We start from the raw sequence: 25,992 nt of genomic DNA on the forward strand, positions 1-25,992 counted from the left end.
TTATCTAAGTCCTCTGCAGTCCAATGCCCTTGATATTTTTCTCGGAAAGAAGTGGCTTCTTTGCTGCCCTTCTTGACACTAGGTCAGCCTCCAAAAGCATTTGCCTCGATATGTGAGCAGATGCACTGACACCTACTTGCTGACATTTCTGAGCAAGCTCTGAACTGATGTTGAACTGATCCCGCAGCTGAATCCTCTTAGGAGAAGATCCTAGCACTTGCTGGACTTTCTTTGGAGTCTTGAAGCCTTCTTCACAACAATTGAACCTCTCTCTTTGAAGCTTTTGATGATCCCATAAATGGTTGATTTAGGGAAAATCTTACAAAGAGCAATGTCCTTGCTTGTGAAGCTCTTTTGATAAAATCAATGATGACTGCTCATGTTTCATCGGAGGTAACAATGGTTAATAGAAGACAACAATTTCAAGCCCAAGTTCCCATTTAAAGCAACCAGTCTGGTCTTATAATTCGACCAGCATGACACAGTGATATCAACTGCCTTGTCCTCATTAACACTTTCTCCTGAGCTAGTGAGAAGATCACTGAAACAATGTAAGCAGGTCATTTTGTGATAGGTCTGATATTTAGTGGAAATAGGGTTTTTATGATAAAGTTAATTTTCATGGGAAAAAAATGACTTTGCAATATTTTGCAATTCATCTGATCACTCTTCACAACTATCTAGAGTTAATGCTAGTTGCCACTATAAAAACTGAAGCAGCAAACCTTGCTAAAACCAAAATCGATGTCAGTCTCAAAACTTTCGGCCACGAGTTTAGATGAGTTCACGGGTGCCATCAATGCAACAGCTTGAAGAGGGGCAGGAGTAGCTGCCATTTCATGAAAAACTCCAATCCTGATTATTAACAAACCGATCACATCAATTAGTGGTCATTTTTAGGGCTGGTGTGACCATGGAGAAAGCCTTTGTTCTACCAGTAGTAAGTACTATGTCATCAAAGGCATGTATATCTCTGGAATCCAAAACTAATCCAGCATATTTTTAATAAAAAAAAATAAAAATGGAAGGTAAAGTTGTAGTCAATTTATGTTGTCCCTGCTCCCAGTGAGTTCACGGCTACAGTCTACAGTGCACTTGATTGCTGCAGTCAATCACCGGGCTCATTGTCCTGGCCAACATAGAAAGCAGAAGCTGTTAGGCCCATGGGTGTAATTAAAGTGGGTGCAATGGTTGCATAAGCCTTAAAACTTGAGGGGGTGGTGGCCTGAAATGTCCCTTTAACTCAAGACCAATATTATTATAGATACATGATAGTTGGAGCCCTACTGGAGATTTTGCAAGTTACGCCACTAGATACAACATAGCAGAAAGTAAGTATAATAAATATAGGAAATTAGGAAATAAAAAAGAAATAAATAGTGTACCCGCAGCAGAAAAGTGCAACAGACTTTGAAGAAATAACTTACAAATTAGTAATTAGAGAAAGATAAAAATGTATGCAGTAGAAGCCTATTGGATTTGCTAAGAAATAAGAATAATATTGAAATAATATTGCAGGCAGCAATGCTACATGAACAATTAGGTGAGTGTAGTTAATAATGTAACATCAATTCCACGTTACATTCATGTTTCTGGTGAACAGAAAGTTCTTAGGTTTTACTTTAGGAACTTTCTTTGTCACAGCAATGGTGGTTAAGATAATTTCATTTCCCACACCAACGTAGTTTCCTCTGAACCGCTCTTTAAATGTGATGTTCAGTTTTCTTACCAAACTCTGCTCAGGTGTCTTCCACGATATAGATATGTGCTGAACAATTTCCTCTAAGGGGAAATTCACTTTATAATAGATTTTGCCTATTAATCACTATACTCAAGCACTTTACAGTCTGTAAGATCTCTTGTTGCCTAGCTGTCATGTCTAGGGTGTGATTGTCTTGAGTAGGGAATCGAACAGTCATTGGTGCCTACTGAAAATTTTGGTATTGTTTGTCAAGACTGGGGCATATATAGGGCTTGTTAACTACATCACTGGTATTTTTAATTTATGATTTCCAATATAAGGGTGCAGTCAGATGGCTGTATTAATCGCGCGGGGATCACATCGCAATCATCGGACTGGTCGGCGGCTCTCCTAACCTGAACGCGACAACATGTATTTCTATGCAGCTCAGGTCAGGAGAGCCGACGGCCAGTCCGAGGATTGCGATGCGAGTAATACGGCACCCTAAAACCCACTATTAGTGTGGAAGGTGACTGAAGGGTAAGTGTCCAGAATTTGACTTACTTTTTTGCACCTGAAAGTGCCCCACTCCCATTCATAAGTTGTGTCTAGGACTACACCTGATCCCCAATTAATTAGGACCTGTCGTTTGCATAAATATTTTTTAGCTAGTGTAATGCCACGCTGATCTCCTTAATCCGGTGTTGTTTATTGTTTGTTCCTCCACCTTTCCGTACCTGAGATATGACCGACTCTTCCCTGTATGTAAATCTAGACTTTTTTTTTTCAACTGGGCATGGTCCTCAAAAAGTTCCTCATAGAGAAGAGTTGAGAACCACATCCACTTGGCTAATAAGACTAAAAATAAAGGGCCATATCTCAGTAATGGAGAGGCACAGGAAGAAAAGAAAAATGCTACATTCAGGAGAACAGTTGATTTACACCAGGTAAAAAAAAAAATACATCTTTATAGCAAGTGACAAGTTCTCTTTAAGTGAATGTGGCTAAGCTCCAGTACAAAACACAACCTATGGACAAAAGTGGAGCTGGCAGTGGAAAGAAGGCAATCCCTTTCTTCTAATTCTGTACAATTTCAGCAATTGAGCAGTGACTTAAAGGGTATGTCCAGTCACAGCATACTGATGACCTATCAATGACCCAGCATTCTCACCAATCAGTGGCTGGAAGAATATATCTTTAGCAGAGCTGCAAGGTGTAACTCGATTTGATATGTAGTGGCAGCTGCCGGGCGCCGCAGAACAGGAGGTATTCTGCAGTAATTGGCAGCAGCAACTACACATTCAATGGAGCTGCGCTTTACAGCTCGTTTCAAAGTGCATGTATCTGGTGGTTGTTGGAGCAAATAACAGCTGATTAGTGGGGTACTCTGCTCAGGGGTCTTCCACAATATAGCTATGTGCTCAATAATCCCCAATTGTACCCCCACAATATGATATTGATGACCTATCTTTTGGCTGTGACTGGAACTCTCTGCCACATGATGTTGTAATGGTTGATTCACTACTAAAATTCAAGAATAACTTGGATGCCTTTCTTCAAAAATATAATTTTTATGGGCACTAGATTCTATGATGGGACGTTGATCCAGAGAACTAGCCTGATTGCCGTATGGAGTCGGAAAGGAATTTTCCCCCTAATATGGAGCTATTAGCATCTGCCCCATGGTTTTTTTGCCTTTGTCTACATCAACATATTAGGCTATAGGTTGAACTCTGTGGAGTCAAGTCTACCTTCATCTGTAAAAAATTATGAAACCCCAGGAATAATATATAAATAAATAATATATTGAATTAGAAACATTACCAAGGACATTCCGAAGTATATATATAAAGCTAGACTTACGAAGTGATGATGTGAGTGTCTAGTGGGGCAGCAGCATCATACATGGCCAGACGGTCCCTGCAGTCGGGACGAGTCCATTTGAGTCGAAGCTTCAACAGGTGACCAGGAGGACCCTGCAGTTGCCATACACAGGTCGGAGAAGTGTAGTCAGGACCCGATAATCGTAATTCTTGGCCAGCCCGTACATAGCTGTACCTGTAGCAGGCTGCAGGATATAGATGCAGACAGGGACAATATAATGCCGGACGAATAGGAGAAAGGAATAAAATGGAGTCAATATATAGTAGTACAAAAATAGGAATTATTACAACCAATTTTAACATAACTGATGCATATTAATATAATTTTTGCATCTGATTAATGCAGAGTTTTTTCTTCTAGTGCAAAGATTCAAATTAATGTTGGCCCTGTAGCTAAATACCATGACCAGAGTAAAGGGGTTTATTAGTGCCCCCCTGTCCGACTAAAAAGATCCACATCAAATATTTACCACCCAGTTTATGAAATCTTTTCTTTAATACTATAAGCTATCTTCACCTAAACGATGGATTACCATACATGTTTCCATACGCAGCGTGACTCAGACACATGGAAGTGTACAAGGTTGGTTCCTTCTGTATATGCCATATTTTTCGGAGTATAAGACGCACTTTTTTCCACCAAAATTTTGTAGGAAAGTGGGGGGTGCGTCTTATATTCCAAATACTATCTTCCTGTATATACTGTAGCTCTGCGTGATAGGAGGTCTGGGGGAGCAGCAGTGGGGGATCAGCAGGGCACAGAGGCAGCAGCCACTGCTGCAGCCTGCGCTGTGCCCACTACTAAAGAAAATGAATATTCCCTGCTCCCCACGCCCATGGGCGTGGAGAGCAATCAATATTGATTTCTCTTAATAGCTGGCACACTGGAGTCGCAGCGCAGCTCCTGCTGCCACTCTGTGGTCTGTGTGCCCGCTATTAATGCTCATGAATATTCCCTACATCCCACTCCCATGGGTTGTAGTGAATATCCATGGTCTTTAATAGCAGGCACACTGACCACAGAGCGGCAGCAGGAGCCGCACTGCGGTACAGTGTGCCGGCTATTAAACAGACTGAATGGTCACTGCTCCCCACACACAGAGTCCCAGCAGTGACTATTCCAGCACAGCATCTCACACTGTGTGAGGGCGCATGGCAGGGACGCAATGCGCACCCTGCCATGCGCGGCTCACACAGTGAGAGTCTCAGCGGCAGAACGGGACAGCGCTGGAGGAGAGAGGAGGTGAGTATGAGTGTTTATTTTTATTTTTTGTAGGCAGCGTGATGGGGGTTCAGAGGGTGCCATGCATACCAGGATGGGGGATCAAGGGGTGCTATGCATACCAGGATGGGGGCTCAGAGGGTGCCAAGCATACGAGGACGGGGGCTCAAGGGGTGCCAAGCATACCAGGATGGGGGCTCAAGGGGTGCCAAGCATACCAGGATGGGGGCTCAAGGGGTGCCATGCATGCCAGGATGGGTGATCAAGGGGTTCCATGCATACCAGGATGGGGGCTCAAGGGGTGCCAAGCATACCAGGATGGGGGCTCGAGGGGTGCCAAGGATACCAGGATGGGGGCTCAAGGGGTGCCATGCATACCAGGATGGGTGATCAAGGGGTGCTATGCATACCAGGATGGGGGCTCAAGGGGTGCCAAGCATACCAGGATGGGGGCTCAAGGGGTGCCAAGCATACCAGGATGGGGGCTCAAGGAGTGCCATGAATACCAGGATGGGGGCTCAAGGGGTGCCATGAATACCAGGATGGGGGATAAAGGAGTTCCATGCATGGGAAGATGGGTGATCAAGGGGTGCCATGCATACCAGGATGGGGGCTCAAGAGGTGCCATGCATACCAGGATGGGGGCTCAAGGGGTGCCATGCATACCAGGATGGGGGCTCAAGAGGTGCCATACATACCAGGATGGGGGCTCAAGGGGTGCCATGCATAACAGGATGGGTGAATCAAGGGGTGCCTTGCATACCAGGATGGGGATGAGGGGGCCATACATACCAGGATCTGTGATCAAGGGGTGCCATGCATACCAGGATGGGGGCTCAAGGGGTGCCATGCATACCAGGATGGCGGCTCAAGGGGTGCCAAGCATACCAGGATGGGGGTTTAAGGGGTGCCATGCATACCAGGATGGGGGCTCAAGGGGTGCCATACATACCAGGATGGGGGCTCAAGGGGTGCCATACATACCAGGATGGGGGATCAAGGGGTGCCATGCATACCAAGATGGGTGAACAAGGGGTGCCATACATACCTTGATGGGTGATCAAGGGGTGCCATGCATACCAGGATGGGAGCTCAAGGGGTGCCATACATACCAGAATGGGGGATCAAGGAGTGCCATGCATACCAAGATGGGTGATCAAGGGGTGCCATGCATACCAGGATGGGTGAGCAAGGGGTGCCATGCATACCAGGATGGGTGATCAAGGGGTACCATGAAAACTAGGATGGGGATCAGGGGGTGCCATGCATACCAGGATGGTAGATCAAAGGGGTGCCATGAATACCAGGATGGGGGATCAAGGGGTGCCATGCTTTCCTGGATGGGGATGAGGGCCACGTATACCAAGATGGGAAGGAGGTGCCATACATACCAGGATGGAGGATATTAACAGAATTGGGGGACATTACCCCAATACCAGTGTCAGCAGCAGACTCCCTCCCCTATAACAGGGCATCATGACCACATTTTTTGCTTAAATATTTTTTTTCCTATTTTCCTCCTCTAAAACCTAGGTGCGTCTTATGGTCTGGTGCGTCCTATAGTCCGAAAAATACGGTAATTATTTGCAAGGCAATAAACATGTACATTTGTAATAACACTTATCAAAAAGCAGTCAAGAAAAATTAATCAATTAAAAAAAAATTAAATTTAGAATAAAAAAAAAAAATTAAAAAGCAAATTAGGGCAAATTAAACCAGAAATAAAGTGAAAAGCACACAATGATAGTAGAAGGCAGGTCCAAGAGGACATGGAAGGGGCATAAAAACTGTCTAAATGTATATGTAGGGGTATAAACTAGAGTTGAGAAAAAAGATTTGCGCTGCATTGATCCGGTCCGGCTAGTGACTAGGCTTCATGTGATATCATGACCTTGTGAGGCTTAGTAAATGCCAGAGGTGCCCAGGATGCTGTGCCAAAGAAGCCAGATACAGAAAAGGACTCAAAAGGGTGCCATGGAGGACAGGACAGGATTCAGGAGCAGGACCAGGGCAGCGCATATTATTTTGCTCAACTCTGAAATGAACTATTTTCCATGTGCACACTGATATAATTTTATGTTTCGTGTATAGAAAGTCACTTTTTTTAAAGCTATATAAAATTGACGTGACATATGCAAACTTGTATGTGTTACATATTACCATTTAAATTTTTTGCATCAGTGCAATAAATTTTAAGTGGAGCTTAAAGGGTTATTCTCAAGCTGTCTCTGCAGCAGCTCACATCCTTGCAGTCGCTTTACTTCCTAGTTTCTGGCAGGACAGGCTCGCCTTCTTGAGAGACAGTTCTGGTGAGCAGCAGAACTGTAAAAATAGTAGAACTGTAAAGCTCAGCACAAGTTCTGCTGTAACACATTTAATGATTTGTTTTGAAGTCTACACTGTCACTAGATTTGCATATAGAGATAAAAGGGTATCTGAACAAGCACACAGCTCTGGACAATGAGAGCTGTGATGCTGGATGCCCTGGGGGGATTATAATTCTACAGGACTGATAAGAGCTCTGTCAGAAGCTGAGACTGAGGGAGAAGCAGGTAAGCAGATAACTGTGGTATAGAAATCAATAGGCTGGAGAGAGCTGACTGGTATGTTAGGAGTTTACTTCTCTCCTGGAATGTAACTACTGCATGCTCTAAGCCACATGGAAACCAACTGTACACTATGAAAGATAAAAGCTCTGATTGCAAGAGAATGAAGCATGCAGAAAAAGCAAGTCAGTTGCAATCTTTCTTATTTTCACATTGTCTGACTAAGTAAGCAATTTAATATTTTGAGAATACCTAACTAAATGACGTTTGTGATATAGCCTTAGCCTAACCACTAGGTTCTATTTTCTGACATATAAGTCGCTACTTGAATAACCAAATTTATACCTAAATGGTGTACTTTTTTTCCTACTGTAGTCAGTATACATCTGCATATTTTTTTAAAGATATTGGCATATCTTTTTACAAGCATACATTTTCTAATACCTTCATATTTGGTAGGCCCTAGAGCCTAAACAGGTAAAAATGTATTCAGTCAATGATGGGGGATCAATGACAATATTTTAGATGATTTATTGAAGTCATATCAGATTTGTTTGCTCTTCTGTGATCCCTGTATATAATGCACGGTGTGCAGAATTATAGGCAAGTGAATATTTTGACCTATTATCATTTTTATGCAGATTTTCCATGTTGTATAAACTTGAATGCTTATTGGATGAAGCAGATCAGGTGATGTGTAGTTTTGTAATGAGGGAAGGTGAGGCCTATGGATGCAACACCCTTTATTTAAAAACAGCATGCTTTTCTAAGGTAAAATGGGCCAAAAAGAGATGTACCTGACTCTGAAAAGTCACAAATTGTTACAAGTCTTACAGAGGGATGCATAATTTGAAGTTGCCCAGATATTGGGGCACAATCACAAAACCATCAAAAGTTTTGTTGTAAATGGTCAACAGGGACACAAAACACGGGTTGAGAAAAAAAGCCACACATTAACTGCCAAAGATGTGGGAAGAGTCAAATGTGAAGCGACCAAGAAGCCATTATCCTCCAGTACTGTCATATTCCAGAGCTGCCACCTCCCTGGAGGGCCCAGAAGTACAAGGTGTTCAGTGCTCAGAGACATGTGTGACATGCAGAAGTAGTGCTGTTGCTTCCAAAGAATCCAGCAACTGTTACAAATAACACAAGCACAGGAGACAGGAAGTTTTGTGCTTCAGAAGGATCCAGCAAATAGAGGGGTTAACACAGTCACAGGAGACAAGGAGTGTTTTAGCAGAGCCCCAGGGGGATTGTGGGGAACTTGTTATTGTAATCTGGCTGAAGCCAAAGAGAAAGGTGGTGTGTTATCTGGATCGGACAGAAGGCAACTGAACAGGATTCAGATCTGGAGAGAAACTAAACACAGGTCAGATAAACTCCCTGAACTAACAGTGCAGAGTATTATCGGGCAGGAAGATAAGGACTGGAAGGATTTGTGTCACAGGGATCATTTCCCTCATGAAACCCTCACCCCTCCATTTCCATGCAGGATAAAGAATGATGTGTACTATTATGTCCTTGTGAAGGAAAAGCCTGTGGTTGTGTATGCATAGAAGTGTGTTGCTAAGATATCTAATCTATTTTATTATTATTATTTATTTATATGCGCCATTGATTCCATGGTGCTGTACATAAGAAGGAGTTACATACCAAATACAGATATCACTTACATTAAACAAACTAACAATAATAGACTGGTATGGAGGGAAGACGACCCTGCCCTTGCGGGCTTACATTCTACAGGAATGGGGTAGGAGACAGTAGGTTGAGGGGTTGCAATAGCTCTGGTGTTGTTGAGGTGGCAGCAAGCAAGGTCATGGCAGGCTGTAGGCTTGTTTAAAGAGATGGGTTTTCAGGTTCCGTCTGAAGGATCCAAGTGTGGCGGATAATTGGACGTGTTCAGGCACAGAATTCCATAGGACGGGGGATATTCTGGAGAAATCTTGTAGGTGATTGCGTGAGGAATGAATAAGTGTGGAGGGGAGAAGGAGGTCTTGGGAGGACCGGAGATTACGTGAGGAAATATATCAGGAGATTAGTTCAGAGATGTACGGAGGAGAGAGGTTATGGATGGCTTTGAAGGTCAGTGTTAGTAGCTTGAACTGGATACGCTGGGCAATTGGGAGCCAGTGAAGGGATTTGCAAAGGGGGGTAGCAGAGGAGTAGCGAGGCGAGAGATGGACCAGTCGCGCAGCTGAGTTGAGGATGGAGTGGAGGGGTGCGAGAGTGCTAGCAGGTAGGCCACAGAGGAGGGTGTTGCAGTAGTCCAGGCGGGAGATGATGAGGGCATGCACAAGCAGTTTAGTAGATTGAGGAAAGGACGGATTCTGGAAATATTTTTGAGCTGGAGGCGACAAGAGGTGGCGAGAGCTTGGGTGTGGGGTTTGAAGGACAGGGCAGAGTCAAGGGTTTCTCCGAGGCAGCGGATTGTCGTTACAGGGGAAAGAGTGATGTCATTTATTGTGATAGAAAGATCAGGTGGAAAAGATATGTGAGATGGGGGAAAGATAATGAGTTCAGATTTGTCCACATTGAGCTTGAGGTAGCAGGAGGAGAAGAAGGAGGATATGGCTGGTAGACATGCTGGGATTCTGGACAGCAGAGCGGTGACATCTGGGCCAGAGAGGTAGATCTGGGTGTCATCAGCGTACAGATGGTACTGGAAGCCATGGGGGTTTTATGAGCTCTCCCAGGCCAAGGGTAGAGATTGAGAAGAGTAGGGGTCCTAGGACAGAGCCTCGAGGGACTCCAACAGAGAGGGGATGGGGTGAGGAGGTAGTGTGGGAGGGGGAGACGCTTAATGTGCGGTTAGAAAGGTATGAGGAGATCCAAGATCTATGCTGAATTATGCTACTGAAGAGAATGCAATACTGTGCCTTGAGAAGAAACTACTGTAGACTGTACTGTAATGAAGATTGTTGCTGTAATATCCCTGAATTGCACTGCCCGTGCTTCAGATTAAATTCCACTGTTAAACTGTTGAAAAAGACTCTTGTCAGATGTGTCTGGTCAGCAATTGAATATATTGTATGGCTAAGAGAAGCTGCAGCCTATGGTGGCCCTGAGTAACGGTTCCCCCAGGATTCCAAAGAATTCATGAAACCCATCTCGCCCTATCTGAACCTAGCGGTGTGCGTGTAACACATGGTAAGGGTAAGGGAGGCTGAAACCCGACCACCACTGAAGAAGACACAGAAGGGGAAACACTAAGACTGGGCCAAGAAATATCTGAAGACAGATTGTTCAAAGGTTTTATGGACTGATGATATGAGAGTGACTCTTGACGGACCAGATTTATGGGCCCATAGCTGGATCAGTAACAGGCACAGACCTCCACTTACACTCAGATGTCAGCAAGGTGGTGGTGAGCTGCTGCAATGGGCTGGGGTTATTAAATATGGATTAGTAGGACCTTTTCAGATTGAAGATGAACTCAAAATCAACTCACAAACCTACTGTCTTTTTTTTTAGAAAACACTTTATTCAAGCAGTGGTACAGAAAAAGTCTGCATCTTTCAAGAAAACCATAATTTTTCTGCAGGAAAATGCTCCATCGCAGAATCGAAGTGTCCACTTCTCGGCTGCCAGTAGAGGCCTTAAAAATGAAAGATTAATGACACGGCCCCTTCCTCACCTGACCTAAACCCTACTGAGAACTTGTCGGTCCTTCTTAAATAGATTTACTGTGAAGGAGAAGTCACCTCTCTGATCAGTGTCTGGGAGGCTGTGGTTGGTGCTGCCCAAAAAGTTGATCGTCAACAGATTAAGAAATTGACCAACTCCAAGGATGGAAGGATTATGACTGTTATTGAAAAGAAGGGAGGCTATATTGGTCACTGTTTTTTTTAAATGTATTTTTGTACATTTTGAGTAGTTTTTTTTATTCTTCTTCTAACTTTAACAAATGAAAACAAACAATTGAGATGGGAACATTTTCAGTTTTCATTTAGTTGCCAAATAATCCTGCACATAGAGATATTCTCCTAAGAAACACAAAACCTCACTTTTACTTTCTTCGATATTCAGGTTTCAGGTTTATTAATCTTTTGGATTGATCTCTACTAGCTCTGTAGTTGGTCAATAATAAAATCATCAAAAATACAAATAATAATAATAATAATAATAATTATTATGCAAGAGTCCAGAAGATAATCCAGCTGCTTGCACTAGTAGACCGTACTTTTTCCATGGTTCTCTTAGGAAGCACTAGAAGTATATTTAAAACCTACGTAAAATTTTGCCATCATCAGCTAACTAGAGAACCTCTTTAAAAGTAATGTGGAAGTGGTTATAGTGGCTTTGGGTGGAAATTGTGACTGTCACCGACAGATATACGGTATGTTGAGAGAACAGGACAGCAGGAGGAGCTTTCACTAATAAAGTAATTTCCCAGCAGACATTTTATGATTTTTTTTGCAATTTTTCATTTTATTTTCATTCATGGAAACCCTTTGTAAGCAGCAGATGAGGCGGACAGCCCTACCAGTGCTGGAGGAGAGCAGCTGCTTGTTCTGTATTGTGCCTTCTGGAAACATAATTCAAAGGAAGTAAAATAAGGTCAAACATCTATAACCAAGCAAAAGGAATATATAAAGTAAAGAATGAAACACTGGCATACTTTCTATGAAAGCTACATGGGTTGTCAGTGCTAAAAATAATTTTTGCAATTGGGTTTCATTACAAATTGTGCACCGTTTGCCTTTTATAATCTCTGTGTTGTACTTGTCTATTGCAGGATGCAGAATGAGTTAACTTAAAATCTGTCAGTGACATTCTGATGAGAGAGTTTGTAACTTTTATCTGCCTTTTTTTGAGCTTCTTTCAGCTGGTTTATGACCACATCAAAATTAAATGTGCAGGAAAACAAAGAGACCGAAAAAGCCAAAATAATGTAAACTTTTTTTTTAATAAGAATAAGACCCAATTGCAAAAATGATTTTTAGCCCCAAATACATGCATTTAAATAAAAATATAAACTTGTCCCCAAATGTGAACAAGATAGCGCACAGTGGGGAAAATTTTGTAGTATTGTCGCAATATACATTACTTAATGAAAAGGTGAATATGCCACACAAATATAGGTAAGGGATCGTGCGGACGACTGTATTTTTGGTCTGAGTGCTATCAGGCAAAAAAAGGTATCGTACTTGAACCAATGATATTCTATGGGGCTGTGCACGTGTCTAATTTTTTCTCGGACAGAGTAGTCCAAGGAAAAAAATTACATCATGCACAATCTGCCTCCCAGAATTGGATGGTACTCAGCCATCTAAGTTTATGAGTCCGTGAAAAAATCGCTCCAATTTTCATTGGCTGACTGCATGGAGAAGGTGGAGAACTTTTTTTTTCTCTCTCCACCTCTGAGAAAATCTGATCACACTCTGATCACACTCTGATCAGGTGTAGGTGGGTCCCATAAAATCGCTAGCTTCAACTGACAATTTTTCATATTCAATACCATTCTATATAAAATTCATGCCAGATGTATGGGCCGCAGTTTGTATGTTCTCCCCGTGTTTTCGAGGGTTTCCTCCGGGTTCTCTTGTTTCCTCCTAAACCCTAAAGTCATACTGATAGGGAATTTGGATTGTGAGCCCCAATGGGGACAGTAATGATAATGTCTATAAAGCGCTATGGAATATGATGGCGCCATATAAGTAAGCAGGGTATAAATGTTGTACAAATCTCCCTTTGTAATCACTTATTGTAAAGATAATCCTTTTTAAATTTACATGGAAACATCCAGTGGTTACCAATATAATATATAATGTAAATTACATACTTACCTAATATATCCGTTGAATTTGGGTCCACATGGTACTGATCATATATGTAGGTCCCCGTGGCTTTAGACTTACGTTGCATGACACTAGTGAGCGCTGCCTTCACTGAGTTCACAGTAACAACTTTGCCATGAGAATTAGGCACATCCAGGATGACCCAAAAGTAAACTTTCAGGCTACCCTCCCTAAAGAAAAAAATAAACGGTAAGAACAACATAAGACATTGGCCAACACAGACTCAACATATATAAAGACAACAACGCTACGAAAAAAACAAAATGTTGCCAATTAAGGTTTCATTGCTTAGATTGACCCAAATTGTTTTAAGAAACTATACAAGCAGTGGCGTAACGATCATGGTTGCAGAGAGTGCAACCACAACTAGGCCCAAGTGGGAGAGGAGCACATTCAACTGAAATGTATTGCGGCACAGAGACCCAGTAGCTCCCTGCACTTCAATACATGCCGCTGGCCAATCAGAGGCTGGCTGCTGACGTCAGCTTGTGCATGAAGGGCGGTGCATTGCAGTGACGTCATGGGTTGCCCATGGCTAGCATGGTAAAGCCAGTTGCAGGCTGTAGAAGAGGATGCCTCATGCCATGGGAGCAAAGCAAATTTAAAAGAATCTTTTTTTTAATGTGCTGGAAAAGAGATGCACAATGAACATTATACCAAGAAGGGGCCAAGGATGGGGGTCATTATACCAGGATGTGGCCCAGGATGGGGGACATTATACTAGGGAGGGACCCAGGACATTATTATAGGATATGTGACCATTATTAAAGGATGGAGGACAGAAATGGGCCAGGATGGGGAATGTTATTGCAGAAAGGGGCTCATGTTGGGGGACATTATTACTGGAAGGGGCCCATGATGAGGAACATTATACTAGGAAGGGACGTTATACCAGGAGGGGACCCAGGAAAAGCCCAGGACAGGTGACATTATAACAGGAAGATGCACAGGGGGATATTATACCAGGATGAGAACATGTGACATTATTACAAGAAGGGGCCAGGATGGGGTACATTATTACAGGAAGGTATCAGGATGGGGACATTATTGCATGAAGGGTGAACCAATACAGGAGCATCTCATTAAATTAGAATATCATCAAAAAGTTAATTTATTTCAGTTCTTCAATACAAAAAGTGAAACTCATATATTATATAGAGTCATTACAAACAGAGGGATCTATTTCAAGTGTTTATTTCTGTTAATGTTGATGATTATGGCTTACAGCTTTTTGTATTGAAGAACTGAAATAAATTTACTTTTTGATTATATTCTAATTTAGTAAGATGCACCTGTATATACCAGGATGGGTAACATATACACTAGGATGAGAAATGTGTCACCCCAGGAGTCCGGTTGCCACATTGGCATTGCCTCCCTCACAGGGGGTGATGCCATGCCTAGAAGCAAGGAGGGGTCCCCTTATCAGGTAACACCAGCATCCAACACTTTTCCTGGCTCCAGTCCAGAAGGGGGAGCTCTAACCCGGTTTCAGGGGAGCTTCCCCTTTAAATTGGAGCCCGGAGGCGGTGGTTAGAAAAGTCAGTTGGAGAGAGAAAAGTCAGTTTGAGACGGGACAGAGAGACGAGGGAAAACCTGGGGAGGGGAGCTGTGACCAAGCTCGCCCCAGAGAAAAGCACCAGAAACCGGACACTGGAATCCGTGGTTGTTCGGGTACTGAAGTCCCGGCAGCTAAATCCGGAGGGCAGGAGACTGCAGGTCTCCTGGCCCCACCAAACGCCCAGGGGCTCAGCAGCATACTAGAGCCCGGAGCCGCCACAAAGGAGCGACAACTGAAAAAGGCTCAAGCTGCCTGCCATACGAGCTAGGATTTAACGATTACTTAGGAAAGAGGGCCGCAGCATAGCTTTAGGCAGCAGGGCCAAAGAGGACACCGCAGAAGGAAGGCCTACTACCCCACCTGGCGAGGTGGATCCCAAATTGCTTCTAGGCTGCCCAGATCTCCATTACCTTCTGTTGTCAGTGCTCCGGTCTGCTCCATCAAACCTCAAGTAAAGGTAGAGGAAACCGCCATTCTTGTGTCGTCTGGTCATTATCTGCACCCTCAGTCTTGCACCCCAACATCCACAATCCCCTACATAATCCGTACCGGTAGCCCTGGTGCCCTGCTCTACCAGTGGGGAGCAAATCCATCCCAGCTGCGTCACCAACGGCCCCAGTGGTCTCTTTCAGCAGCGGCGGCTACCTATAGCCGCATACCACTGGTGGTGTCACAAAACTTTTACCCTAAATAAACTGTCCTTTTTATTGACCACCTAGGGCCCTGGACCGGGTCATGCCCCCATGACAATCCCATGGAACTGACCGACCCGGTGGCGAGTACCCCACGGTCCTAGGGGGCGCGTCAGAAGCATATATACCAAGATGGGGAAGATATATACCAGGATGGGGAACATGTATACCAGGATGGGCCCAGAAGGGGGAACATATATTACCAGAATGGGGAGCATGTACAACAGATGGGGCACAGGGATGGGGAACATACATATACATATATATATATACTGTATATATATATATATATATATATATATATATATATAGGTATATATACATATGTATATATAAAAACACCAGGATTTAGAACGCTTCAAGGGCCCATACATCTGACAAAAATGTGGGGGTAGACGGGGTGGGGGGTCCATGTGTGTATGAGGGGAGGGGCCCCAGGTTCAAATCTCACCCAAAAGCATAGACCATGCTGGAGTTATGATATGCGGCCAGTTCTGAAGCCAAGACAAGAGCAGTTACCTAAACATAGAAAACAATGGTAAGAGAAATAGAAATATAGAGTATAAAAAAAATATAAGACAAAAAAATCTGAACATAAACTCATTCAAAATTCTCTAGCCTGACGTTCTGTTTAACTAAATGTACAAATCAGAAATCATAAGGCAGTGTAATAACTATAATGATAGCACAAAATGCAATATGTAATACCTGAAGAAGGCTCATAAGAGCTGAAATGCTTGTATGCTATGTATCCTACCTACTGTGTTCTGGGAGAACATACCACCTGGAGAATAATTACATATGCACAAAATGCCTAGGATTGCAGAGGTGATCCAGAAGTTGCTTGTGGGTTGCATTAGCTCTTAAGGGGTGCTGCTATTTTTTTAAAAATTTATGGTTATTATTAGTGTTGAGCGAGCGTGCTCGACACTGCTCGGTACTCGCCCGAGCATCTCACTACTCGGGATGTTCGGCGAGCACCGAGCATTTTCGGGTTACTCAGGCGGGAGCTCGAGTCTCCGCCCTGCATGTTTGGCGCTCTTTACAGACCCAATGAACATGCAGGGATTGTCAGCCAGTCACTGTAATGCCGCAGCCATGTTGGTTGTGGACATTACAGTGATTCGCTGGCCGCACAGCGTCACCTCGAGTATTTAAAACCAGGCGCCGCCATCTTGGACACAGTCGCTCCAGATCAGACGGTGAAGAGAGAGTGCTGCTGAGCTAGGGAGAGATTTATACTGCAAAATAGGTAGTGTAGGGTCTCTAAAGCCAGCAAAATCAAACAAACAGTCCTTCTGAGGACTAATATCGATCCCAGATAGACAAGGACTTGCACGGGGATAGTTGCAAGTCTGCATCTTCTGATGCGGCAAGGATCACTTCTGATGGGCACACTTTTAGGCAGTGACCTGGGTGTCAAAGATGCTTCCAGGGGTCTTCCCCATGCTGTTCCCATGTCTTTTCAGCACTGTATGTAGCGCACCCCCTGGGCCGTGGGGTACTCGGTGCCAGGCCGGTAGATGCTGGGGGTGATGTCACAGTGGCGGTGACCCGGTCCGAGACCCAGGGCAGTCATTAAAAGGGGGATATTTATATTGGATTTATAGTGTTTGTAATATGTTCGTGATGCCACCTGTGGTGTCTGGTAAGGATTACCAGCGCTGCGACAGTCCTCTGAGGCAGGTGTTTGGGCAGCTTTGTTAGGACGGCTCCCAACAGGTGGAGTGGGCCTCAGGGCAGTGTAGGGGTAGATGGTGGATGCGGGTGGGAGGCGGCAGGACGGTCCCGGAGGAAAGAAGGACACTCACACGGGGGTAAGCTTCAGTACCTTTCCTGGTGATGATGCAGGCACGGTCCAGGGTACTCCGGACGAAGCGTGCACTTTTGGACTCTCCCCAGTGAGCAGGTATAGGGCCTCCTGATCCGTGGCTTTACTCGCTAAGCTTCTGACCTGCCTGGAGCTAGGCCTAGCTTGGTTACTGTCTCTCTCTCTCTTGCACCTGCTGACCTGGTGGTAGGGCCTTCTCTTGGAGATCATTCTCCCTGGTCGCTGGGGCCTCCGTGACTCCTAGCCCTGGTACTGTAGTCAGCGCTTGGTAAACCTGGGACTTGTAGTCCTCCAGGGGTTCATACTGGATATAAAGGGACCCCGTAGGCACAGACCTGGTGTCCGGTATATATCTCGGGGTGAGCCTGGTATGCTCCTCTGCCCCCTTGCTACTTCTTCCTTCTCCTCTCACCTTCGGCCACACTCAGGGCCCTCACTAGGCTTTACACATGCTGTAGGCCTTGGCTCGCCTAAGCACCGCAGCAGGAGTGCTGCTCTTCACTGCTCTCTGCTCAACTCTCAGCTCTGTCCCTCTTTGCGTCTGAGCAGGAACTGAACTCCACTCAACTGCCTGCCTAACTCCACCCTCCAGTATATATATGTCCCTGACGGGCTCCCTCTGCTGGTCTGAGGTGGTAGGGTGGAGGTGTGTGAATGTGTGAGGGCCTCTTGTGGAGAAGTATATCCATGCACCCTTCTGGGTTCCGTGGCACCAGTGCGCAGCAGTGCGTCACAAATGCATGTGTCACACAGCACATGGCCAGATAAGGTTGTAAAATGTTAAAATGACTTTTCCCGGTGAATGCATTTGTCACGGTTGAAAGCAATACAAAAGTGCACAAACGCATAAAAAATGCTACTTGTGAACATAGCCCAAGGTGTGGAGGAGTATTTTTGTTTTTGGTTATTTATTTTACCTTATACACAAGCCTTTACCCTGGAAAGGATGTTCCTGAACATATTTCACAGGAAAACCGTTTCACTTTGGTTTTTGAACGTTTTATTGTGAGCCCGTAAAAGTGGCTTAATACCTCTGACCACGTTGTTGATAGCAGTGACCTGGGGGTCAGAAATGCTTCCTGGGGCGATTCCCATGCTGTCCCCATGTAATTTGAGCACTGTCACTATCGTTTTGGGCACTTTTTAGGCTTTCTACAGACTGCCGGGGGTGCCGCCGCAAAAATGCTCGGGTCTCCCATAGACTAACATTGGGCTCGTTGCTCGGGTCGAGCACCCGAGTATCACGGTGAGCTCGGCCCGAGCTTCGAGCACTCGAGCATTTCAGTGCTCGCTCAACACTAGTTATTATTTGTTTTTGTATACTACGTTAGCCAATTAACAGTGAGAAAAATGAGTATTTCATACACTGCCGATTTTGCAAGTTTCCCCACCTACAAAGAATGGAGAGACCTGTAGTTTTTTATTGTTGGTGCACTTCAACTGTGAGAGACAGAATCTAAAAATAAAAATCAGAAAATCACATTGTATGATTTTTATATAATTAATTTGCATTTTATTGCATGAAATAAATATTTGATGCAATAGAAAAACAGAACTTAATATTTGGTACAGAAACCTTTGTTTGCAATTACAGAGGTCAGACATTTCCTGTAGTTCTTGACCAAGTATGACACAATGCAGAATGGATTTTTGCCCGCTCCTCCATACAGGTCTTCTCCAGATCTTTCAGGTTTTAAGGCTGGGCAACATTGAGTTTCAGCTCCCTCCAAAGATTTTCTATTGGGTTCAGGTCTGGAGATTGGGTAGGCCACTCCAGGACATTGAAATGCTTCTTACAAAGCCACTCCTTAGTTGCCCTGGCTGTGTGTTTTGGATCATTGTCATGCTGGAAGACCCAGCCATGACCCATCTTCGATGGTCTTCCTGAGGGAATGAGGTTGTTGGCCAAAATCTCGCCATACATGACCCCATCGATCCTCACTTCAATACGGTGCAGTCATCCTGTCCCCTTTGCAGGAAAGCACCCCCAAAGTATAATGTTTTCCCCACCATGCTTCACGGTTGGATTGTTGTTCTTGGGGTTGTCCTCATCCTTCGTCTTCCTCCAATCACGGCGAGTGCAGTTGATACCAAAAAGTTCTATTTTGGTCTCATCTGACCACATGACCTTCTCCTATGCCTCCTCTGGATCATCCAGATGGTCATTGGTGAACTTCAAACGAGCCTGGACATGTGCTGACGTGAGCAGAGGGACCTTGTGTTCCCTTCAGGATTTTAATCCATGATGGCATAGTGTGTTACTAATGGTAATGTTTGAGACTGAAGTCCCAGCTCTCTTCAGGTCATTGACCAGGTCCTCCCGTGAAGTTCTGAGTTGATTCCTGACCTTTCTCAGAATCATCCTTACCTCACGAGGCGAGATCTTGCATGGAGCCCCAGACCGAGGAAGATTGACAGTCCTCTTGTGTTTCTTCCATTTACTAATAGTTGTGCCCACAGTTGTTGCCTTCTCACCAAGTTGCTTGCCTATTGTCCTGTAGCCCATCTCAGCCTTGTGCAAGTCTACAATTTTGTCCCTGGTGTTCTTAGACAGCTCTTTGGTCATGACCATGGAGGAGGTTGGAGTGTGATTGACTTGAGTGTGTGGACAGGTGTCTTTTATACAGGCAACGAGTTCAAACAGGAGCAATTAATACAGGTAATGAGTGCAGAGTAGAGGGGCTTCTTAAAGATTGCTAGTTGTTAGGTGATCAAATATTTATTTCATGCAATAAAATGCAAATTAATTATGCAAAAATCATACAATGTGATTTTCTATTTTTTATTTTTAGATTCTGTCTCTCACAGGTGAAGTGTACCTATGATAAAAATTACAGACCTCTCCATTCTTTATAGGTGGGAAAACTTGCAAAATCGGCAGTGTATCAAATATTTATTTTCCCCACTGTATATTAGTAGGACAATCTATGAGGTGTTATGATACTTTTAATGACAAGATGAGTGTAGTCTGCTTAACTATAGTTGCTTAAAAACCATTGTAAGGCAATATACAAACAGCAGATGAATGTCTTTAGCAGAAATCTCTGCATATGCTGTGGAACAGATTTTTAGTAACAGAAATTACTACAGCCAATTTGCCAGGTTTCAGTGCAACTTTATAATCCGATGCCATAAGGCTACTGATAAAAGAGCCTATAAGGAGGCAGTAGAATAGTGGTGATCTCTTAAATGGGCTGACCACCTTTGGGGACAATATATATATTTTTTCTTTTAAAATTGTATTTGGGGCTAAAAAAAAATCATTGTTGCAATTGGGTTTCTTTAAAAAATTGGCATCGGTTAGCTCTTTGGTCAGGCTCTTTGTTTCCCTGCAGGGGTTCATCTTTACTGTGGTCTGTGGTCACAAATGAGCTGAGACAAGCTCAGAAAAAGACAGATAAAAGAGTTAAAAACTCCCTGTCAGAATGTACTAGCGGGCTGACTGACAGATTCTTAGTTAACTCATTCTGCAACCAGCAATAGACAATGCAACACAGACATTATAGAAATCAAACAATGCAAAATAATTTAATGAGACCCAATTGAAAAAATGATTTTTAGCCCCAATTACATTGGATAAAAAAAATCCTGTATGGAGTTTGGGATCAGAGACATGCTCTCTAAATTTCTATACCAACAACCCCATTGGGCCTACAGTAAAGGAAACAGTCTGGAACAGAATGGATTAATTTCTCATACAGTGGAAATGTCATTCTTACTGGATTATATGCAATATTGAAAGTTATCAACTATCCACAAGATAGATCCAATACTTTCTGGCACCAGATATAGATCAAACAATGATCCCAGAAGAGAATCTGAAATTAATGAGATGAATGTAGATTTTGCGCCATCACTCTATTATTTTTCTATGACTCTGCTGAGTAGATACGAGCGAACCCGAACTGTAAAGTTTGGGCTTCGTACTGAACACTTAATTCTTCTGGAAGTTGGGGAGAAAGAGAGAGATTTTCAGTTCTGGTACCCAAACCGAACTTTGGACTAAAGTTCGCTCAAGCCCGAACTTCCACGGATCTACTTATCCCAAGTGCTGATCTTTCTTTTCAAAACTTGCGGGTGTCCCAATATTAGACTCCCACCAATCAGAAACTTAACACAAATCCTGCGGATAATTGATTTAACTTTCAATGTTGGGAATTTCCCCTAAAGGAATCTACTATATAATTGTCTTATCCCGTCTGTCTGTCTGTCTATCTGTCTGTCTGTCTGTCTGTCTGTCCTGGAAATCCCACGTCGCTCATTGGTCCGGCAGCGGCCAATCAGCGCCGCGGGATTTCTGAAAAAAGATGGTGGCCGTTAGCGGCTTATTTGGCTGACGGAGGTCAGCGGCGATGCAGCGGGGAGATGAGCGGCGCTAGCAGCACAACTACCCCGACCGGCGCCGATGACCTCCATGCGGCTAACGTCGGAAGATCAGCGGCTTGGCCCGCTGATCTCCCAACAGCAAGTGTGAACGGAGAACCGGGGAGCGGCGCCGCCAGTCGGGATGCTTCTGCTGCGAGCAGCCGCTCATCTCCCGGCTTCTCGCAGCAGAAGGAGCCGCACAGGCAACGCAGCTTCCCGGTCCTCGCTAATACGGAGCCGCACAAGCAGCGCCGCTCCCTGGCCCACACTATTACGACGCTGATTGATCGCGGTGGCCGGCCGCGACCAATCAGCGAGATGGGCGGCAAATTTAAACGCCGCTCTGCTGATTGGTCGCGGTGGCTGGCCGACCGCGACCAATCAGCGAGATGGGCGGCAAATTTAAACGCCGCTCTGCTGATTGGTCGCGGTGGCTGGCCGCGACCAATCAGCGAGATGGGCGGCAAATTTAAACACAACTCTGCTGATTGGTCGCGGTGGCCGGCCGTGACCAATCAGCGAGATGGGCGGCAAATTTAAACGCCGCTCTGCTGATTGGTTGCGGTGGCCGGCTACCACGACCAATCAGCGAGATGGGCGGCAAATTTAAACGCCGCTCTGCTGATTGGTCGTGGCCGGCTACCGCGACCAATCAGCGAGATGGGCGGCAAATTTAAACGCCGCTCTGCTGATTGGTCGCGGTGGCCGGCCGCGACCAATGATCGAGATGGGCGACAAATTTAAACGCCGCTCTGCTGATTGGTCGCGGCCGCCAGCCGCGACCAATCAGCGATATCGGCGGCAAATTTAAACACCGCTCTGCTGATTGGTCGCGGTGGCCGACAGCGACCAATCAGCGAGATGGGCTGCAAATTTAAACGCCGCTCTGCTGATTGGTCGCGGTGGCCGACCGCGACCAATCAGTGAGATAGGCGGCAAATTTAAACGCCGCTCTGCTGATTGGTCGCGGTGGCCGGCCGCGACCAATCAGCGAGATGGCCGGCAAATTTAAACGCCGCTCTGCTCATTGGTCGCGGTGGCCGGCCGCGACCAATCAGCGAGATGGGCGGCACATTTAAACGCCGCTCTGCTGATTGGTCGCGGTGGCCGGCCGCGACCAATCAGCGAGATGGGCGGCAAATCTAAACGCCGCTGTGCTGATTGGTCACGGCCACCAGCCGCGACCAATCAGCGAGTTTGCCGCCAAATTTAAACAACGCTCTGCTGATTGGTCGCGGACGCCAGACGCGACCAATCAGCGAGATTGGCGCCAAATTTAAACAACGCTCTGCTGATTGGTCGCGGCTGCCAGCCACGACCAATCAGCGATATGGGCGGCAAATTTAAACCCCGCTCTGCTGATTGGTTGCGGTGGCCGGCCGCGACCAATCAGCGATTTTGGTGCCAATTTGAAACACCGCTCTGCTGATTGGTCGCGGTCGCCGGCCGCGACCAATAAGCAGTATTGGCGCCAAATTTAAACCTCGCTCTGCTGATTAGTCGCGGTCTCCGGCCGTGACCAATCAGCAATATTGGCGCCAAATTTAAACACCGCTCTGCTGATTGGTCGCGGTCGCCGGCCGCGACCAATAAGCAGTATTGGCGCCAAATTTAAACCTCGCTCTGCTAATTAGTCGCAACCACCGGCCGTGACCAATCAGCGATATTGGCGCCAAATTTAAACACCGCTTCGCTGATTGGTCGTGGTGGCCGGCTGCGACCAATCAGCGATATTGGCGCCATATTTAAACACCGCTCTGCTCATTGGTCGCGGCCGTGACCAATCACCATTATTGGCGCCAAATTTAAATAAGGCTCTGCTGATTGGTCGCGAACGCCGGCCGCAACCAATCAGCATTATTGCCGCCAAATTTAAACCCCGCTCTGCTGATTGGTCGCGTTTGCTGGTCGCGACCAATCAGCATTATTGGCGCCAAATTTAAACCCCGCTCTGCTGATTAGTCGCGACCGCCGGCCGTGACCAATCTGCGATATAGGCGCCAAATTTTAACACCGCTTTGCTAATTGGTCACGGTTGCCGGCCTCGACCAATCAGCGATTTTGGCGCCAAATTTAAATACCGCTCTGCTGATTGCGCCCGGTCGGCCGCATACCTATTCTAGAATACCCGATGCGTTAGAATTGGGCCACCATCTAGTAAACTATAAGATTGGGAATGTGTCATCAGAATATGACTTATAGTTTATATTTCAATGATACAAGAAAAGTAGAAAAGCTAATGAAATGAGGACATAAGACTTGATGAAGACGTAATAAACAATAACAAACTAGATAGTGTCAATGAGTGTGGAAAAAACAGAAAAAAATACATGATATCATGATAATGGTCATAGTAAAATAAGTCCATGGCCCTGAAATGAGACTTTGTTATATCAATTAGAATATGTGAATTTAATTATAACATGATAGGGCAAGGCTAGCAACTCCAAAACCCAAAAATCACTTACTTAATGTGAGTACCTCCCATACCCTGATCTTCCATGAATCAGAGCATAGGAAGTCACCAGACAGCTATAATATAAAAAGAACAGGACAGAGAATTCCTCTGATCCCCAACTCCACAGGGTAAAGCACCTGTCTGCTTGGTCCATCAGTTTGCTACAGAAAGCAAAATCAATAGACTGACCAGCACCTCCGAATAGAATAAAGCAAGTGTGAACAGGTGCAAGCTGCCATGACTGCATAATATGCAAACAAGAGAATACAGCATCACTAGCCAATTAATGAGCTAAGTACCTTCATTTTTATTAGTATATTCTATATGCAAGTAATGCAGTTCAAATGTCATATATTCAACGTTTGTAAGTGCTAATATGTATGCAAAGTGCTGCTGTATTCTCTTATGAATGAGGCCTGAAGTGCTGTGGAATATAATGACACTATTTGCGAGTGAAATAAATAAATATACATTTTCTAAACAAAGGAAATGCAATGTATGGACACCTAGCACATAATGTAATTGAGTTTTACAATGGAGAACCAAGAAGGATTCGTGTGGGGATGACTTTTTGAAAGTAGTAATTCATGTTATATATATGTCATTAGTATACAGAATGTCATATATACTAATGACATATGATAATAGATATATTTTGTGTTTTATAGATATACAGCAGGTGAAATAAGTATGGAACACATCACCAATTTTCTGAGTAAATATATTTGTAAAGATGCAATTGACTTGAAATTCTCACCCGATATCAGCAACAGCACATCCAATCCACACAGGCAAAGAAACCATCCATAGATGTCCATAAATAAGTATTGAAAACAATTACAGGAATGTATTTAATACTTCCTACAAAAGTATTTCTTGGTGATGACAACTTCAAGACACCTCCTGTATGGAGAAACTAGTTGCATGCATTGCTCAGGTGTGATTTTGGCCCATTCTTCCACACAAAAAGGGGCGTAACGGGGCATGCTGAGTCCTGCTGGCTTCACAAGAGGACGCGTGCACAGTGGGAGCGAAGGAATGGTGAGTATTTCCGTATTTTTTTAAAATCATTGGCCATACTAGTATGGATGTTTATGGGGTGCATTATACTACTATGGATGTTTATGGGGGTGCATTATACTAGTATGGATGTTTATGGGGGTGCATTATACTACAATGGATGGCTATGGGGTGCATTATACCACTATGGATGACTATGGGGGTGCATTATATTACTATGTATGTCTATAGGTGTGCATTATACTAGAATGGATGTTTATGGGGCACATTATACTAGTATAGCTGTTTATGGTAGTGCATTATGCTACTATGGATGCTTATGGAGTGCATTATACTACTATGGATGATTACAGGGGTGCATTATACTACTATGGATGTCTATGGGGCTACATTATACTAACATGGAGGTTTATGGGGTGCATTATACTAGTATGGATGTCTTTGGGGGTGCATTATACTACTATGAATGTTTATTGGGTGCATTATACTACTATGGATGGTTATAGGGTGCAATGTACTACTATGGATGTCTATGGGAGTTGTAAGATGGCCGCTGGACAGGTCCTGAATGGGAGATTTGTATCACCAAGGTTGGCAGCTTCGGTGATGTGAATCCGGAAGAGTATGCTCCAGCAAGTATAGTGCTGAGAGGGTTAATAGGGCGTATCAGGGTTGGTTTTTATGAGCAGTCATAAGAGATGGATTGGAGAGACTGTTCAAATATCCCCACCCCGTGGTGTGGCTTCTTGTAAATAAAATGAGGCCAAGTGTTTCATTTGGTGTCTGTGTCTGGAGACATGTGGATCTCCAGTGTGTGGGTCTGTGCTAAGGCCTTGAGAACTGGACATTGACCTTTAGCGGGTGAACTCGCATCATTACATGGACAATTTGCTTCGTGTTTTCCCTTTGTGCTGGAAAAGGCTGTCTTTTTG

The 25,992-nt window shown here is 44.5% G+C and overlaps 1 protein-coding gene across 3 annotated transcripts in view; it reads right to left on the bottom strand.

The window, feature by feature from the left end:
- Positions 1-25,992, bottom strand: part of TMPRSS6 (transmembrane serine protease 6) — a 275,703-nt gene that overhangs the window by 102,727 nt on the left and 146,984 nt on the right. For 2 of the 3 annotated variants that reach the window (XM_073644384.1, XM_073644386.1), the window contains exons 4-7: positions 15,838-15,905; positions 13,122-13,303; positions 11,819-11,860; positions 3,545-3,749 (exon numbers count right to left, since the gene is read on the bottom strand). In XM_073644384.1, the coding sequence (XP_073500485.1) occupies positions 3,545-3,749; positions 11,819-11,860; positions 13,122-13,303; positions 15,838-15,905 (497 nt within the window). The remainder of the gene's footprint in view (positions 1-3,544; positions 3,750-11,818; positions 11,861-13,121; positions 13,304-15,837; positions 15,906-25,992) is intronic. The other variant, XM_073644385.1, reaches the window with a different exon arrangement.

The sequence above is a fragment of the Phyllobates terribilis genome, unplaced genomic scaffold (assembly GCF_046119375.1).
Source record: "Phyllobates terribilis strain yellow unplaced genomic scaffold, ASM4611937v1 Scaffold_8__6_contigs__length_399053987, whole genome shotgun sequence".
Taxonomy (NCBI): Eukaryota; Metazoa; Chordata; class Amphibia; order Anura; family Dendrobatidae; genus Phyllobates; species Phyllobates terribilis.